Source organism: Lacerta agilis, chromosome 6, assembly GCF_009819535.1.
Source record: "Lacerta agilis isolate rLacAgi1 chromosome 6, rLacAgi1.pri, whole genome shotgun sequence".
Lineage (NCBI taxonomy): Eukaryota > Metazoa > Chordata > Lepidosauria > Squamata > Lacertidae > Lacerta > Lacerta agilis.
The window spans coordinates 55712825-55729684 of NC_046317.1; the positions used below are offsets into that span (position 1 = coordinate 55712825).

The window sequence follows — 16860 nt, forward strand, 5'->3', positions numbered from 1 at the left end:
TACCTGTGTATTGTATCTATGGCTCTTCCCCTCCCCTCTTTCCCTCTTTCATTCAATTTTCTCTCTGTAACCCCCTTTCCCCCCTCCTTCTCTCCCAAATTGAAATTGGGCTGAGGGTATGTTACGTGCCCCTGACTGAACTTATGTTATATCTGAAGATACTTGGGTTAGCCCATCTATAGGTTGATTCAGGCAATCAACAATGGTACCTGCTATCTCAGGGTTCTTAGCCCAAGGTTGTTATCCTGAGCTAACCATCCATCTGCCTAAATGATAATCCAGTCTGTTTTCCAGCCATCCTTCCTTGAGGACTGAATTTAGAAAATCACTGACTGGCAATCGACCTATGAAACTGTGAACTGTTAATGACTATGGTAGTATTGACATGATGGTGTCATGCTAGGATGAAAAGGAAGAAAATGGGACTTCCAGTATTGCCATGGATTGTGGACTCCCTCAACTTTCAGCAACCTCTGATTGACCTTTTGAACATGTACTTTATCTACACAGCCAAGAAGTTAATCTGAGGCCAACGTGAGATAAAGGGTTTTTATCACAGGATAACTGATGGATGCCTAAAAAGAGATCAGGTAGTCAAACAGCCATCCATCTTATTTATATGAAAACTAAGAAAAGTGGGGGCGGGGAAGAATCACACAGATTGCCAAAACTCATTTTTCCTTTCTGAGAGGGAATGCAGCAGTTGACAAGTAACTCTGTCAGCTTTGACGACTGATTCAGTTTGTTTTTCCTTTACTGTGACATATGCAAATATATCTGTCTGCATGGCTGGGCATGAATCCTGGATTTCTGCACCTGTGAGCACAAGTTCTTTTTCGGGGCTTTAAATAGCTAGAATTGTCATAGCGCAGTTTCCCGTAGGAGGTGCTTTTCAAACATCCTTTTAGACTAGTCGATATTGCCAACAAAAGCTCATTCTGTGGGAGGAATAATGGTGACAGAGCTTCTTTAGATGTTCATTTGGAGCCCAGTTCAGAGCCTGAACATTAGTTCATGCTCTACCTTGAAAGGACATTCAAAACACATTCTTTCCCTCCAAGAATTCTAGGCACTATAGTTGACCTCTCTCAGAATTCCCAGCAACCTATGTTTATTTCATTTTTTTTTAGGGAAAGAATGTGCTTTGAATGTGCTTTCAAGGTATAGTGTGTACAGATCCAAAGAAGGTAATGTGAGATAATGAAGCTGGAGAAAGGAAAGTTATTTTTATGTGTAGGAAGCTGGAGCAAAGAAAAGAGAAGGAGGTGGTGTGTGAGTCACTCAGGCTGGCACAGACTGGGAAAAAGAAGGTGCCCGCAGGGAAAGGAGGCTTGAATAACCAAGGCAGGCAACAACAAGAAGCACACTCAACATATTATCTCAGAATCAAAACTCTTCCAAGTAAACATGTTTGAGAGCAGCCTACTAGACTTGCACTTGGTAAACTATTGTTCTCAACTTCTGGCAAGAACCATTGCATCAAAACAGGGTGGAGACACGTAACAAACAAAACTTGCACGCTTGCCTCCCAAGGCATCTTGCCACATAGGTTCAAGACACATGAGCATTGGAAGCTATTTTATACAGAGTGAGGCTATGAGTCCACTTAGCTCAGAAATGTCTACACTATCTGTGGCAGTGGCTCTCTGGGGTCTCCACCCGTACCAGGAGGTGCCAGGGATTGAACCTGCAACCTTATGTACAACAACGACATAAGAAAAGCCCTGCTGGGTCAGTCCAAAGGTCCGTCTAGTCCAGCATCCAGTTCTTACAGTGGCCAACCAGATGGCTGTGGGAAGCCCACAAGCATGGCCCATACACAACAGCAACGCTCCACCTTGTGATTCCCAGCAGCCGGCATTCATAGGTAATACTGCGTCCATCAGTGGGGGTAGAATGTACCCATCATGGCTAGCAGTTACCACCCCTGGCCACTGAGTATGCTGGCTGGGACTGATGAGAGTTGGGAGCCCAGCAAATGGAGCACCACAGCTCCCCCACTCCTGCTTTAAGGTGCTGCACAACTCTTCGTCGTTTTAACTAAAGAAACAAATCATCAGGTGGAAGTTGTCATAATGGTTACCACAGGGGACCTGGTAAAGGTAAAGGGACCCCTGACCATTAAGTCCAGTTGCGGACAACTCTGGGGTTGTGGCGCTCATCTCACTTTCATGGCCGAGGGAGCCAGAATTTGTCTGCAGACAGCTTCTGGGTCATGTGGCCAGCATGACTAAGCCGCTTCTGGCAGCAAACCAGAGCAACACACGGAAACACCGTGGTAGGCCTGTGTTAAATCCCCACCCAGTCCTGAGAATGAGTGTGTTGGGACTTGCATCAATCACTCTCTCTCTCTCTCTAACCAGCCCTGAATTCCATGGATGCAAGGTAAATTAAGCAACCTGAATAATAAAAGCAAAACAAACCATAATGACAGCTCTGGTGGATTAACAATGATCAAAAGAAGTTCAAATGAAAGGCATGTGAGGCATTTACAGTGCAATGCTATAAATGTCTTCTCAGAAACATCCATTGTATTCAGTGGGGCTCACTTTCAACAAAGTGGCATAGAATTGTAACCATAGGCAATGTGTGCAATACTTAAGGCTGTACCACCAAACTTCATAGCAAGGATGGGGAATCTGTGGCCCTCTGGCTTTTATTACACTTCAACTCCCATCAGCCCCAGCTAGCATGACTAACAGCTAGGGATAATGGGAGCTGTAGTCTGGCAAACTGGAGGCTCCCCATTTCTGCTTTACAGTCTGGGGCAGACTCAGGACACTCTTGTTTGCCTTATTTCAGAGGCAAAACAGTTTACATTTCCCACCACAGATTAACATGTGTACAGGTTAGGTCTTGGGCCCCAAGTCCCATTCTCAGGCCGCTTGTGTACAGCTCACAGAATAAACATTTAAATTGGGGCTATAGAATAACAACTCACAGTAATCCACAATGCAATTCATTTTCCTAAAGACAAACCATTACGCACCACACAAATTACACTGAATGCCATGAAACCAATTTGGAGTGACAAAATATGGCTTTAGAGGTATAGTCTGAAAATAAAGACTTGGGAAAATATGACTTCCTGGTACTGTACTGATATTCAAGCTCTGAACTTTGAGATTTGGCATTTTAGTGAATATTTCACCTGTAATTTCATTGCATTGCTTATAGTTTCAGAATCAGTGGCTGAGTGATCAAGCAGGATGCTAACTCAGAAAGAAATGCAGAAGAACCCACACCCTCCCATTCAAATACTGTTCTACGTGTACACCACAGGAAAAAGCATTAGAAATGCCTAAACCACAGATGGAGAACCTGTGGCCTTCCAGATGTTGTTGGACCCCACCTCCCATCAATCTCACCGAGCATGGCCAATGGTCAGAAATAATGGAAGCTGTAGCCCAACACAATCTAGAGGGCCAAAGGTTCTTCCATCCTTGGCCTAAACAGTCCATATTCTAAAATTCAGATCTAAACAGTGAATCTCACCCTGCCCACCCCAACATCCTTTATTGTCACATATTTCCCACAAACTTAATTACAAGTTTTACAAGAGTTCACAAGTATCAGAGACCTGTTTGGAGGCAGGCCCTGATTGAAAGGTATGTTCAGGTAGAAGTAGGCTTTGGTCTTCCCAATAGACTTTACACAAGTCAATTCCTTCCCACCCTTCCAAACAAAGCCATCTTTTATATTTGCATTTGTCATCTCACTTGGGCAGGAATTATTTTCTTGGCAAGGCAGCAAAAGCAGAGTCAGCTATGACCACAACCTTGAGCTGTCCGGATTCCCAAACTGAATGACCCTTTGTGGATCTTCATGTGTTTGGATAAGTGGTCACTGCGGGCAAATTTCTTCTCACACACTTGGCACTGGTAAGGCTTGAGTCCAGAATGGGAGCGCTTGTGGCGAGAGAGCTCATCCGAGCGGGAAAACCTACCAGACAGAAGAAGAGATGTTTACTGCATAGTTGCGTGAACCAAGGAGGTTGTTCTCACCCAATGGCTTTACACACAGCCAAGGCAAACTACAAGAGAGGATTCTGGGATATAAAGCAGATTTATCTAGCAGATACTGCTCTAGTGTGATTCTCAAGAATTCAGTGTCTATTTCAGAAATAGAAAAACATGCTCCCTACTCACATTTTGAAACCGCAAGATGCTAGAAAGCAGCTTCTCCAGACATGAATCTTTGCCACTTGGAAACAGGCAGGTGCACTTCATTGGCCTCTGGTGCACTGTGACCATAGGTCATGAACCACTCTTGGGCTCACACAGGGCAGGGATGGCAAAACCTGTTGGTCCTTCAGATTTTGTTGGTCTTCCACTCCCAGCAGCCCCAGCCAGCATGGCCAGTGACCAAGGTTGATGGGAGCTAGAGTCCCAACAGCTTGTGAAGGGTCACAGATTTACCATGTCTGGTGAAAAGGATAATGTAGTAGAGTGAGATAACTAGGACTTGAGAGCCCAGGGTTCAAATTCCCACTCAGTCATAAAGCTTGCCACAGTCCCTCAGCCTAACCAAACTCACAGGGTTGATTTGAGGACATGAATGGGTCAGGGAGAACTATGTATGTCACCTTGAGCTCCTTGGTGGGATATAAAGGTAATAATAAATAAATTATAAACCTCTCAAAGGTGCACAAAGACAGAGGTTTAATGGCCCATTCTTGACCCTTTATCCTTTTGTACCACTGACATTCTGTCTGTCTCTCTCCTTTCCATCCCTTATTGGTTCCTTCATTTCTTTTCACGTATGAACCAAGGCCGACATGATGCAGAACAAAACCAGCCTTCGACGATAGCAGTAAGACTTAAAACAAGTTCAAGGAGTGCCTTCCAACAAAGGAACTCAAAGACCTTGACAAATATTAACAAAGTCATCAAGCTTCTGTGAAATACTGTCTCTCTATTTGAAGTGAGGAAAACAAAGACGAAGAAGGAAGCACAACTTGTCCAATGTTACATAGTAATTCAGGAACAGACCAGACATGATCTCACTGACAATCTACTCAGAGTCACATCAGAAACAACCCTGGACAAGATATTTTCCTTTTTTTTAATTGTCAAGGGGCCTTGATTGAACCAAAGTAGTGCCATTGAGTGGGAAAATGTAAGGGGATAACTTTGTCCCTTTTTCTAATCTCAGAAAGACTTATAGGCAGACAAGAACCCCTGCAACTTCAGATTGTGAGAAATAGCTCATGACTAAGGATGATTAGAAATCTGTAACTAGGAAATAGTGTCTGAAATTGTCCCATCCCTCATCCCCCACCTCTTCTCTCACAATCCCTTTTCTTTCTGTGTTTTGTCTTTTAAAGCCTGTGGGTAGGGTCTGTCTTAACACAGACCTTTGCAAACGACACTAGAAGTCTTTTTTGGCTGAAGAGCAGAATAAAACACTTTCAATGAATATGTTACATATTAAAGATTTCGTGCATGTACAGTGGTACCTCGACTTACGAATTTAATCTGTTCCGAATGCACATTCGTAGGTCGAAAAAATTGTAAGTCAAAAAAAGCGATTTCCCCATAGGAATGCATTGGAAGCGAAAAATTCGGAAAAATTCGTAAGTCGAGTAAACCGCATCTAAAATTCGTAAGTCGAGTAAACCCCATCTAAAACCGCCAACGGATGTCCATTCGAAAGTCGAAAAATTCGTATGTCGAGTAATTTGTAAGTCGAGGTACCACTGTACATACAACATACATTCTTGTATTTGAAATGGTATGTGTCCATCTCACCCATGACTTCATGCCACTGAGTTTGGCAATTGGCAACAGATCCTCAGGGTGCATATGCATGCAGGTTATATGTTTCAAATATGCCAGTACATGTGCAGCCTTTGAAAGCAGTTCAGAAATCCCAACTGGTACACTGCCCTTCCATAACTTTCTGCACCTTGTAAAGGCAAACATATAATTACGAAGGAGATCTCACAGCCACCCTAGAAAGAAGGAATCCAGTTGCATCGTCTGCTTTTTCAGATTCCCTGGATGATCTTGGGTAATCTACTCAGTGGCAGTTATGAGATCTACTCTAACTCACTGGACTACTGAAAACTTATTGAATGAAAATAATAAAACAAAACAAAGCAAAGCAAAAACAAAAACAAAAACAAAACAATTTATACCCCACCCACCTGCCTGTGTTTCCCCAGCCACTCTGGGTAGCTCCCAACAGAATATTAAAAACACGATAAAACATCAAACATTAAAAACTTCCCTAAGCACAGCTGCCGGCAGATGTCTTCTAAAAGTCAGGTAGTTGTTTATGCCCTTGGCATCTGATGGGAGGGCATTCCACAGGGTGGGTGCCACTACCGAGAAGGCCCTCTGCCTGGTTCCCTGTAACCTCACTTCTTGCAGTGAGGGAACCGCCAGAAGGCCCTCGGAGCTGGACCTCAGTGTCTGGGCTCAACGATGGGGGTGGAGATGCTCCTTCAATCTTATTTTAAAATCTAGAAAATATAAAGCAGGGGTGGCTAACCTATAACAGCCCTCCAGATGTTCCTGGACTACGACTCCCATCACCCCTGACCATCCACCATTGTAGCTGAGCCTATTAGGAGTTGTAGTCCAGCAACATATGGAGAGCCACAGGCTCCCCATCCCCGATATAGGAGACGCATACATGCTGCAGTAAAGAACTAAAAACCGTGCATTATCAGTGATCCAGACATATGGTAGAGTCATTAAATGAGCCTATCCATAATGTCCACAAAAGAATGTGGAGTCAGAAGCTTGTTATGCTCACTGTCTCCTCCTCCATTTGCAGCTCATATCTAATGTAGCAGAGAAGTCTGGTTTTATAGAGCACTGAAGAGATCACACAGATTCCTAATACATTTACCAGAGCTAAAAGGGGGAGAAAGAACCCCCACTGACTTCACTTTCTGCATTTAAGCAGGAATACATTCCAAAGTCTCAGGTCATTACAGCCAAAGAAGCTGGAAGGAAGCAGATCAGCCAAGATCACAAATGACCCCCTTGAGAATGATTCTCAAGGAAACAGTAAATTCAACCCTATACATTGTCAGGGATTTCAGGTTGCTTGAGAGGAGCAAATATGTGCAATCCTTGCCTGGGGGCTAGTTCCAGTCCCTGCCCTTCTCCCCTGTTTGGTACCCTTGGAAACTGCATGTGCCCTCCGTATTTTGGAAACAATATTGATATTTCACCGAGCTCCTCTTTTCACGCGATGCCCTGAGCAATGGCTGCAAAAGCCCCCTGCAAACTCTGGCAGCTGCAGGTTCACTAGGAGCAGCCTCTCCACATTTGGAAAGTCCATGCCACCAATGCCATGACAGCTGGAGGCTTTTAAATTATTAAACAAAGCCATCTGCTTGAGGAAAAGGTACAAGGGGCAGCATGGGCAGACACAAATGCAATCCCTGAAGGCTTTGCGATTTCAGCACATCAGATGTGTTCCCCATGGGGAAGGATCAGCAAAGAAGGGAACCTATTAAAAGAAGGAACTCCTTGCCACATGACTGTCTTGAGCTTGTACCTGGAATATCAGCTGCACCCCAGCAGGGCACAGAAGTCTGTAAACTGCAGCTAATCTACTCCCGAAATTAATTCTGGGAAATGCAGAACGATTAAGGTGGAATTATTCACAAAGCCATTGAAAAAGAATGGTAGCTTGCACAATTGCAGTGCATGGGGAGGCTAGCGCAAGCACCCTTTTATTTTTCTCTCCCATCAGGGAAGAGGTCCTATGCCTTTGAACAGTTGCAAGATTAGCAAAAATGCAACACAGGAAGCCTTTTCCCCGTACTGCTAAGAAGACAGGCAGCCACCTTGTACCAAACCAGACTGTCTACGACTGGCTCCAGGGTTTTAGACAGGGGGGCCTTCCCTAGGAAGCTGGGAACTGAACCTGGGCTACTTTCCATTGAAGTATGAGCTCTGTCACTGAGCTGTGGCCTTTCCCGCAAAGAAAATAAAAACATAGCAATAGCAACAGAAGAGGAGCCTGGTGGATGAGGTCCATGGCCCATCTAGTCCAGCATCCTGTTCTCACAATGGCCTCCCAGAGGCCTGTGGGAAACCCACAAGCAGAACTTGAGCACAAGAGCGCTCACCCTCGTTGTATGCAGAAGCATTACTGCCTCCAACCATGGAAGCAAAGCAGAGCCATCATGGCTACTTGATAGCTTTCTCCTCCGTGAATTTTCCAATTCTGTTTCGAAGGCATCCGGATAGGTGGCTGTCTCCCAGGGGAGCGAGTTCCATAGTTTTAACTATGCACCGCGTGAACAAGTACTGTACTTTCTTTTATCTGCCTTGAATCTTCCAACATTCAGTTTTATTGGATGTCCACAAGTTCCAGCATTAGGAGAAAAGGAGAAAAACTTTTCTTGAACCACTTTCTCCACAACATGCATCATTTTATGAATGTCTATTACACCACCTTTTACTCACTTTTTTTCCTGTAGTTCCATATTCTGCAACCTTTCCTCATAGAGAAGCTGCTCCGTCCCCTTGACCAGTTTTGGTTGCCCTTTTCTGAACCTTTACCAGCTCTACAATATCCTGTTCAGGGTGAGGCCACCAGAACCGTATGGAACAGTATTCCAAATGCAGTCGCACCATAGATATGTGTAACGGCATTATGGTATCGGCAGTTTTATTTCCAATTCCTCTCCTAAGGATCCCTAGCATTATCATTTGTGAGCTGCCTGGCAGCCAAAGGAGGAACATAAACCTTGCTGAGGAAATAAAAGAATAAAATATGGCAACAGTGCTGTGTATGTATCAGTCATTATCTGACCAGGGATGGAAAAATAACATGAATTGCTAATTGAATCCCATCAATTAAAGATTCATTCACTGTTGACTAAATATGAGATTTGTTTGTTTTCATTGGAATTGTTTCCTTTAAAAAGATGCAGATGGTGATATTAAAAAGCACCAATGATGATCACTGATGTTCTTGAACAGCTCCAATCCATTTCAGCAGAGATTGTAGAGAAATGTCTGGTGGGTTGTGTCCAGGACGCATGTACATACTTCAGTTCAGGCAATACATTTTAAGTTATTTCTCAACCAATACATAACCTGTCTACAGCCTGCAGTCCTAAACACACTTGTACAGGATTTGGGAGTAGACCTTGCTGAACACAATGGGACTGGAGCCTGAGAAATATACATGATTGCACTGTTGGCTGGGAGTACTAGTTTATCCTAGTTGTTGAGTGAGCCTAATTGATCCCACAAAGCTTTCATTGAGCAACAAAGTTAATTGTCAACTTAAAAAAAAGAATAATAATCAAATAACCAGGCCGTTTTTATTGCCACACACTTACCTCCAGCCACAGTTGGGCCAAGTACAGGTGTAAGGCTTTTCTCCAGTATGGCGTCGGAAGTGTGCCTTGAGGTGAGAACTCTTAGTGTACATCTTTGTGCAACCGGGATGTGTGCACTTGTGGACTCGGATGACAGAAGAGGAGGCTTTGGGGGCCCTGACCTCCACATTCTTCACGCTTCCAAGAACTCCAGGCCTCAGCGTCACAGGCAAAGGGGCTATCCGTACATACTTTGGTTCTGTGCCTGTCATAGGACTTTGGATGACCTGGGGAAGAACGGTCAGGCTCTGCCCTTGCATTTTGATGACCAACTGAGCCACCCTAATACCACCAACAGGGCTCTGAGTAGGTGAGTTGCCTTCACTCGCTTGGTTGGGCTGGATCTGAAGGACAACAGGGATAGTCCCCGCAGTCCCTGGGGTGCCTGTACCACCAGAAACCACCACTCCTGCCTGAGCAGAGCTGGAAAGGCCTTCATCTGGAGCAGCTACCGGAACAGTCTGTTCCCCAGGGCTGCCCAAGCTGTTCTCAGAATTTCTCTTCAGCTGTCCTCCTACCTGCTGCTTGTCATTCAGCTCATCTTTGAGAAATGCCATTTTCTCATTCAGGAACTCTTCAATCTCCTCCAGTGTAGGGCTAAAGTCCCTGGATAGTTCTGGGCAAAAATCAGGAAGTTTGAGGTAGGTTTCGTAGATAGTGGTCTGTGGTTTCTCCCCATCCTTCTTTACCCTGGACTGTGAAACACACGTCTCTGATGTGCAGATTAGGTTGGAGGTAGCCGATGAGTTAGAAGCCTGCTCCCCGCTGCAATCCTGCAGCCAATTCAGTGGTGGCATCTCATGCTTGAGAGCATCTGAAGTGTTGGCTAGCTGAATAGGAGCTGAAGCAGTCAGCTGACTTGAAGCAGACACCAGTTTGCTATGATTTACTGAGACCATTGGTTTGCCGCCTCCTCATAAAAGGTGTATTGATAGCTGTATATATAACTATTATGCCAACAAGCTGAAAATTATGAATATTGGTTATAGATCCACCTGCAGGAAGACAACCACAAGGAGGCTCCTTAATTTAAAAATAGTAATACAGGGAATACAGAACACCTGAAGGGATCTATATACTACTTTGATTTACTACTAAATATAAACTGATTCAGTATTTTTTTTAAAAAAAAACACCCTCTTCTCCTCCCCCTTTTAAAACCCTTATTTTGAAAAAAAAGATAATACAAATTCGAATTTACAAGAATCTGTTTGAGAATCCACGCATTGTTTGAACTCTAGCCAACAGTGCATTGAATGCACTCATTCAGAACCATCTGGAAGGATGTGCCCTGAGGGTTTAACAGATTGAAGAATAGAGGCAATTTCTTTAATGGGGTCCAACTCAAGGCCTATCTGCCAGGGCTCTTTCCCACTTGAAAGCAAGAATGTAGTTCTTTGAAACAAAATAAGGCCTGCATCTGATAAAACGAATCAAAAGAAATATTAGTTAACCTCAAACAGCACATACTATGAATTACAAAACTATGTGATGATGATAGACAGGTTTGCCTGGGAAAAATCGTATTTGTCCCATTAATAGTTTCTCAATTTCTCCCAAAGTTAAAAAGGGTCAGTGTGAAAAGCATTTCAAAAAACTACGGTTACCTCAGATTCTGTTCCATGTCTCTGTTCACACTTACATCAATATTACCGGTAGTTTTGATGAGCTTGTACTGGTACACCCAGTGCTTTTTTTCTGGGGGTACACAGGTCTTCTAACAGAAGAAACAAAAAAAAATTACCGTAATTTTCAGTTTCTTCTCTAGCATGGTTAATCATCAGTTCCGTTGCTACCCCTGATGGCGGATTCCTTTCCTTTCCCAGTGTTTCCCAAGTCTCAGGCGGAAGCGAGAGTACCCCAAAACATTTTTTTAAGAAAAAAAGCACTGGGTACACCCCATATGTTTAAGGCAGATGGCTTCCAGCAATTCATCCTGGGAACTGTAGTTTCCCCACATAGCTACAACACCCTTAATAAATTGCAGTTCCCAGAATTCTTGGGCTTTAAATATATGATGTGTACATAGCCAAAGGGGGGTTGTAAAATCTGGTGGGGCACATGTTTGGTCCTTCTGGGGTAGTTTCTCCATCTTTGGTCCCCACCCTGCACTCAGCTCTCACATGGGCTCCTGGAAGCTGTCAGCATGTGAGAGTGGCTACACCCCAGGAAGCGGTTTCGGCTGGCTGGCTAAACCAGGTGTGGGTAGCCGGTGGGTCTCAAACCCTTGATGTGTCAGGGACTTACCCTGTATGTGAAGACAGAATTAAGTGGATTGAGTGGATGAGACCAATAGTGGGTTCAATGGTCAAGAAGGCGGTTTCTGCATGTGCTGTAGAGGGAGGTGAAGGGCTGGTGGGGCTGGTCAACCTGGGAAGAGAGCCCATCTAGGATAAGGAAAACTCTCATCCTAAACCTCCACTGCCTTGCAGGATATCTCTGAGAGAAGAAAGGGCTAAGAAGTAAACCCTACATAAATCCAGAGTGAAGTCCCAACAATGGTTGGATGGTGCCTTGGATACCTCCCTCTGGTTACTCCTGCAGCCCAGCTGGTGCCAAAAATACTGCTCTGCTTTCTTTTGGACTACATCAGCAAGGCTGAGTGGGGTGGTCTTGTTGTCTGGGAAGCCCAGGACCTCCAAACACACTGCCCTGGCTTGCATCCCAGGAGATCATTTCGGTCTTGCTAATACAGCAGTTTGCTGTATTAGCGAGGGAGGCACACTCCATTGCCTCTCAAGACAGACAGGTGCCAACAACATAGCCAAAGTGGGGAGGAGGTAAGCCAGACTGGATGGAGAGAACACACAGCCTCTGACAGTGTGTGAAGGCATGAAATTCCTTCAGCTTTGTCCATGCTGCTCTTTGCCATTGCTATCTTCTCAAGTTGCTGAAAGCTCAGCTGGAGTTTGGGGAAGCATTCTTTAATAAACACACCCAGCCTTTAAGGGAGCAGCATTTAAAGTATTTCAAGGTCTGCCAGCGGCAACACAGGGGTCAAAGACCTGATGTTGCTCAATGCATTTCATAACCCCATTCACAAGATTGGAAGCACCTCTTGTCTTGCTCCCACACTAGATCAACACCTACTCCAGGTGTTTACAAAGGACAGAATGGGAGGAACCAGCCTCATTCTTAGTTTCCCCTCCCTCTAGGAGTGTTTGGTAGCAGTGTTTGATTAAAATTAAGTCCAGAGGTTGTTGAATCTGAATAATTCCATGTGTGTTTTCCCCTACAAATCCACAGCATAGAGATAGTAAGAGCTAGAGACCTGACCATTAATTTCTTACAGGCCAGTTTTCAGTCAACACCATTCATTTTTCACTGCTAAAATGTTTCCTGTTTGTAATTACATGTGCTCACTGGAAGGGCAGATCCTGAAGTTGAGGCTCCAGTACTTTGGCCACCTCATGAGAAGAGAAGACTCCCTGGAAAAGACCCTGATGTTGGGAAAGATGGAGGGCACAAGGAGAAGGGGACGGCAGAGGATGAGATGGTTGGACAGTGTTCTTGAAGCGACTGGCATGAGTTTGGCCAAACTGCGGGAGGAAGTGGAGGATAGGGGTGCCTGGCGTGCTCTGGTCCATGGGGTCACGAAGAGTCGGACATGACTGAACAACAAAAAAGAAGGCAGATTGTCTAAAACGTTTTTCTCAATGGTCAAAAGCTGTAATTAATGGATATTTGGAGGCTGAGACATCATTGGATAAACAGTTTATGTATTTCTCAGAGCCCAACCAATCAACAGCAAGAACTGATTACATTATGATTTCCAGTGAATTAGCTCCAAGCATCAGCAAAATCGAAATTCAACCAAGTACATTGTCTGATCATAATCCGATATTGTGTGAAATAAAAGGATTGGAAGAGAAAACATTCAGATGGAGACTCAATGAGAATTTACTTGATGATCAAGATCTAGAAGAGAAAGCAAGGAAGAAGTTGATGGATTATTTTGCAATCAATAGGAATCAAGAAACAAAAGAATGCATCGCTTGGGATGCAAGTAAAGCAGTAATGAGATGATTCTTTATCCAACAAAATAGCTTAAGGAAAGGCACATTTTGTATTTGTGGGAATTTTGCCATAATCCATCTTTAAAATCTCATCTGTGTTTTAAAGCATCCTCACTTCATCTTTAATGGGGCACACATTTATTCTGGCACTGTAATGGCCTTTGCCTATATATACAAAGTTGTATACAATTATTTTGGATGTTTGTGTGCATTCCCAAAAACAAACAGTCAAGTGAAAACTGGATGTGTGAACTGGATTTAGATACAGGTACAGTGGTGCCTCGGGTTAAGAACTTAATTCGTTCTGGAGGTCCGTTCTTAACCTGAAACTGTTCTTAACCTGAAGCACCACTTTAGCTAATGGGGCCTCCCGCTGCCGCTGCGCCGCCAGAGCACAATTTCTGTTCTTATCCTGAAGCAAAATTCTTAACCTGAAGCATTATTTCTGGGTTAGCGGAGTCTGTAACCTGAAGCGTATGTAAGCTGAGGTACCACAGTACAAGTAAAGTTTTGTGAGCAGAGTTAAGGTGTGCTCTGCCTATTTTTGCCAAAAAAACATAATTTATTATTTTTTTATTCCCAACTTACAAAACTAAACACTGAAAAACAAAATAGCCAGTTTACCGGTACATCTTTTAATTAGCGTCATGTCTCTACCATATTTTTCCTCTTTAACGTGTATGTAAACATATATCTAAGATCCTCTAGCAACCTAAAGATTTTCTGTATACTTCATCATAATATTACAGTTCGTACTTTAATAATCTGATGAACATCTTTGATCAATATTTCTGCATATGTGCAGAATTTTGTGAATGTGATAAAATTACACCACACTATATACAAGATCAAATATCTTGTCTCTGCCTTTAGCTAATTTAAGTTGTTGGTCAATTTTTCTGCCATAGCTATTTGCCACAGCTCACTGTACCATGCACTCAATGCCAAAGTTCTGTAGTTTCCCAATTCTGTGGTTACTTTATCTCTGTTGCATAAGGCACATAAAGGAACAGAGAGCTGTAACCAAGATCAGTACAATATGACCTCAGTTTTTAAGTTTTGGGATTTTTCCATGCTCCATTTAGGAGAACAACCACAGCTCAGTGGTAGAGCACATCGCTATGCATGCAGAAGATACTCTATAGGTTAAAATTCTTGCAACGTTTTTAAATGTTTTGCTTATGTTTCTTATTTTAATTTTAATTGCATCATTGTTCCACTTTGGTGTCTGCCACTCTAGGCTCTTTTGAGGGGACAAGTGGGATAGGAAATAAATGTATAAAAACATCTCCATTCAAAATAACCATTGCAGCAGGTGATGGGCAGGGCCTCCAAGAGGTCCTGAGAGGCCCAGGCTACTTCCAGCTTTGCTGTCCCTGGCCATAATACAAATAAATGATGGCACACGAGAACAAAATAAGGTACCCCCCCCCCCACACACAAAATGATGCATCACCACACATATATAAGACATACAGCCCAATCTCCACTCTCCAGCAATCTACTTTCATACCGGCTTGCCATTTCTCCTACTGCTCAGTTCCCAGCTCTAATCTAAAACTTATGACCGTATGCAGATAATTGGAAAGAGGGGTGCCAACTTAAAATATTTTTGGGAGGGAGCAGGTAAGCCCCACCCTGCATACTTGATAATATGATGCAGAATGCACACACATTATTTGAATGGCAATGCCCATCCACTTTGGGGTGGGGTGGGGTGGGTCTGGCCACCTCAAATACTTTATTGGGGACATCTCTGGCCCTCGGAGTTGGATCCTCTGGCTGCTGAGAGATTTCTAAGGCGATTGTTGTTTGCATCCTGCCCTTGGCCTGCACCCCCAATGGAGGCCGGTTTTGCCAGCGTCTGGTTATGCCTCTGGCCTGGGCAATGGTTAAACACGGGGTGGGGGAGGTAGAAACCATGTGAAAAGTGTCTCTCACTCCAGCAACCACCGGGCTTGGGGAATGGAGAAGGCGGGGCCGAGCTTCTCGTCGACCTGTTTGCCCCGATCAGATACTTAAGGGCATAAATATGAACCGCGCAGGCCACGCGCACCGTGCTCAGTCGGAAATCATGCGTTTGCCCGGTGCAGACCACCACCCCCTACAATCGGGCAGCGCTCTTGGAAGCGCCGAGCTCATGCGACTTGCTCTACAGAGAGATGACGACGGCACCATTCCCTTCTGCCCTCCCCATTCAGTGCAACCTGGAATCCCGCCCTCCAATCAAGCAGCAGGGGGCAGGCCTGCCGTCAATCAATGGGTCCTCGCGCTTCCCATAGGGCGGCGCAAGGCCGCATCCCGCCCCGTTGCTAACTGTTTGTTGTGGGACGAGCGTGTCGAGTTTCTCGCGTCCGCCAGGCAGCCCTTTTTTCGCTCCACGCGATTGCAACACGTCTCCCTTGCCCTAGAAGCTGAGCGTGCTTGGCCGGATTCCCGCACTTAAAACCCGATTGCATCTGTCAGCGGGGAGGGAGGGACGCGCATAGTCTGCATTTCTGGATTAGCGCTTTCGCGGGGCGAAGATCGGCTGGAAAATCCGCTCGTCGTCCAGATTTCCCTCCGAAGGTCATCGGGCTCAACTGCAAGCCCGAAGTTAACTTGGCGCGCGAGATTCCACCCCCCCTGCCTTTCCCCCCGGGCTCCAAATAAACTCAAGAGGGGCAGATAAAAATAAGAACAAATCTATAGGAAGATCCGCCTCCTGAACTTGTAAGATTTCAGTGGGAGCGATTGGGCAACGTCTTTTATCACATTCATCAACAAAAACATCACACACCTCGGCTAGTCGGGCAGGTGAGCCCAAATTTCTATCCCCGCCACTCAGCCAGTTGTGATCAAACTTCTTAACTTGGGAAAGGGCGCGGGCGCTGAACAGGGTGGGGCAAGTCGCGCGCCCCCCAACTATCCCTACACTTAGTGCCCCTTCTCCACCAGGTCTCTAACTCGGGGACAGAACTCCACCGATGGCTCGCTCCAGGCGCGCGCGCACCCCAGCGACCCCATCCCTTGTCACCGGCCGTATCACGGGGGGGGGGGGGGCGCTTATCTTGCACACACACACACACCGGCTCGGCTGCTCCGCTCGCCCTTACCATAGCCCAGCTGCCAGCGACGTCGCGCTCCTTTCTCTGCTGGCGCTCGGTCTGCCTCTAGCTCTCTTGCCGCTCACATGACCCGGGGAAAGTGCCAGCTGGAGCAAACGGCGCCGCCCCCTCGAAGGCTTGGCTCCATCCTAGCTGCCCCATTGGGCAGGCCGTCGCAGGGGCTCGCCTGGCCCTGCGTCCCGGAGAACCACGTGGCGGCCGCTCGCGGAGAACACGGCCCGGCGGCGCGTGGCTGCAGAAAGTGCGCAGGTAGCTAATTGGACTTAATGCGCGCACGTGTGCGCACACACAACGTCACCTGATTGTGTATTAGATCATTTACTTCAAAATGCGATAAGCTGACCGTCTTGAGTCTGGAGACGGAGCTTATTTGGCTCATTTG

General features: G+C 45.3%; 2 protein-coding genes across 2 annotated transcripts in view; both read right to left on the reverse strand.

The window, feature by feature from the left end:
* The window catches only part of LOC117048687 (ETS domain-containing protein Elk-4-like), a 140382-nt gene that overhangs the window by 7906 nt on the left and 115616 nt on the right, over positions 1 to 16860 (reverse strand). The gene's annotated exons all lie outside the window — the stretch shown is intronic.
* Positions 2720 to 16654, reverse strand: LOC117048690 (Krueppel-like factor 15). The gene is made up of 3 exons (XM_033152841.1): positions 16467 to 16654; positions 9317 to 10350; positions 2720 to 3942 (listed from the first exon to the last, which is right to left on the reverse strand). Exons 2-3 carry the CDS (start codon positions 10252 to 10254, stop codon positions 3762 to 3764), a joined length of 1119 nt encoding a protein of 372 aa, XP_033008732.1. The 5' UTR covers positions 10255 to 10350; positions 16467 to 16654; the 3' UTR covers positions 2720 to 3761.

Excerpts from the sequence above, each read along its gene's own strand:
- LOC117048690 (XM_033152841.1), bottom strand. The coding sequence starts at position 10,254 with ATGGTCTCAGTAAATCATAGCAAACTGGTGTCTGCTTCAAGTCAGCTG. Across the intron at positions 3,943-9,316 it reads TGGCCCAACTGTGGCTGGAG|GTTTTCCCGCTCGGATGAGC; the intron begins GTAAGTGTGTGG and ends TCTGTCTGGTAG.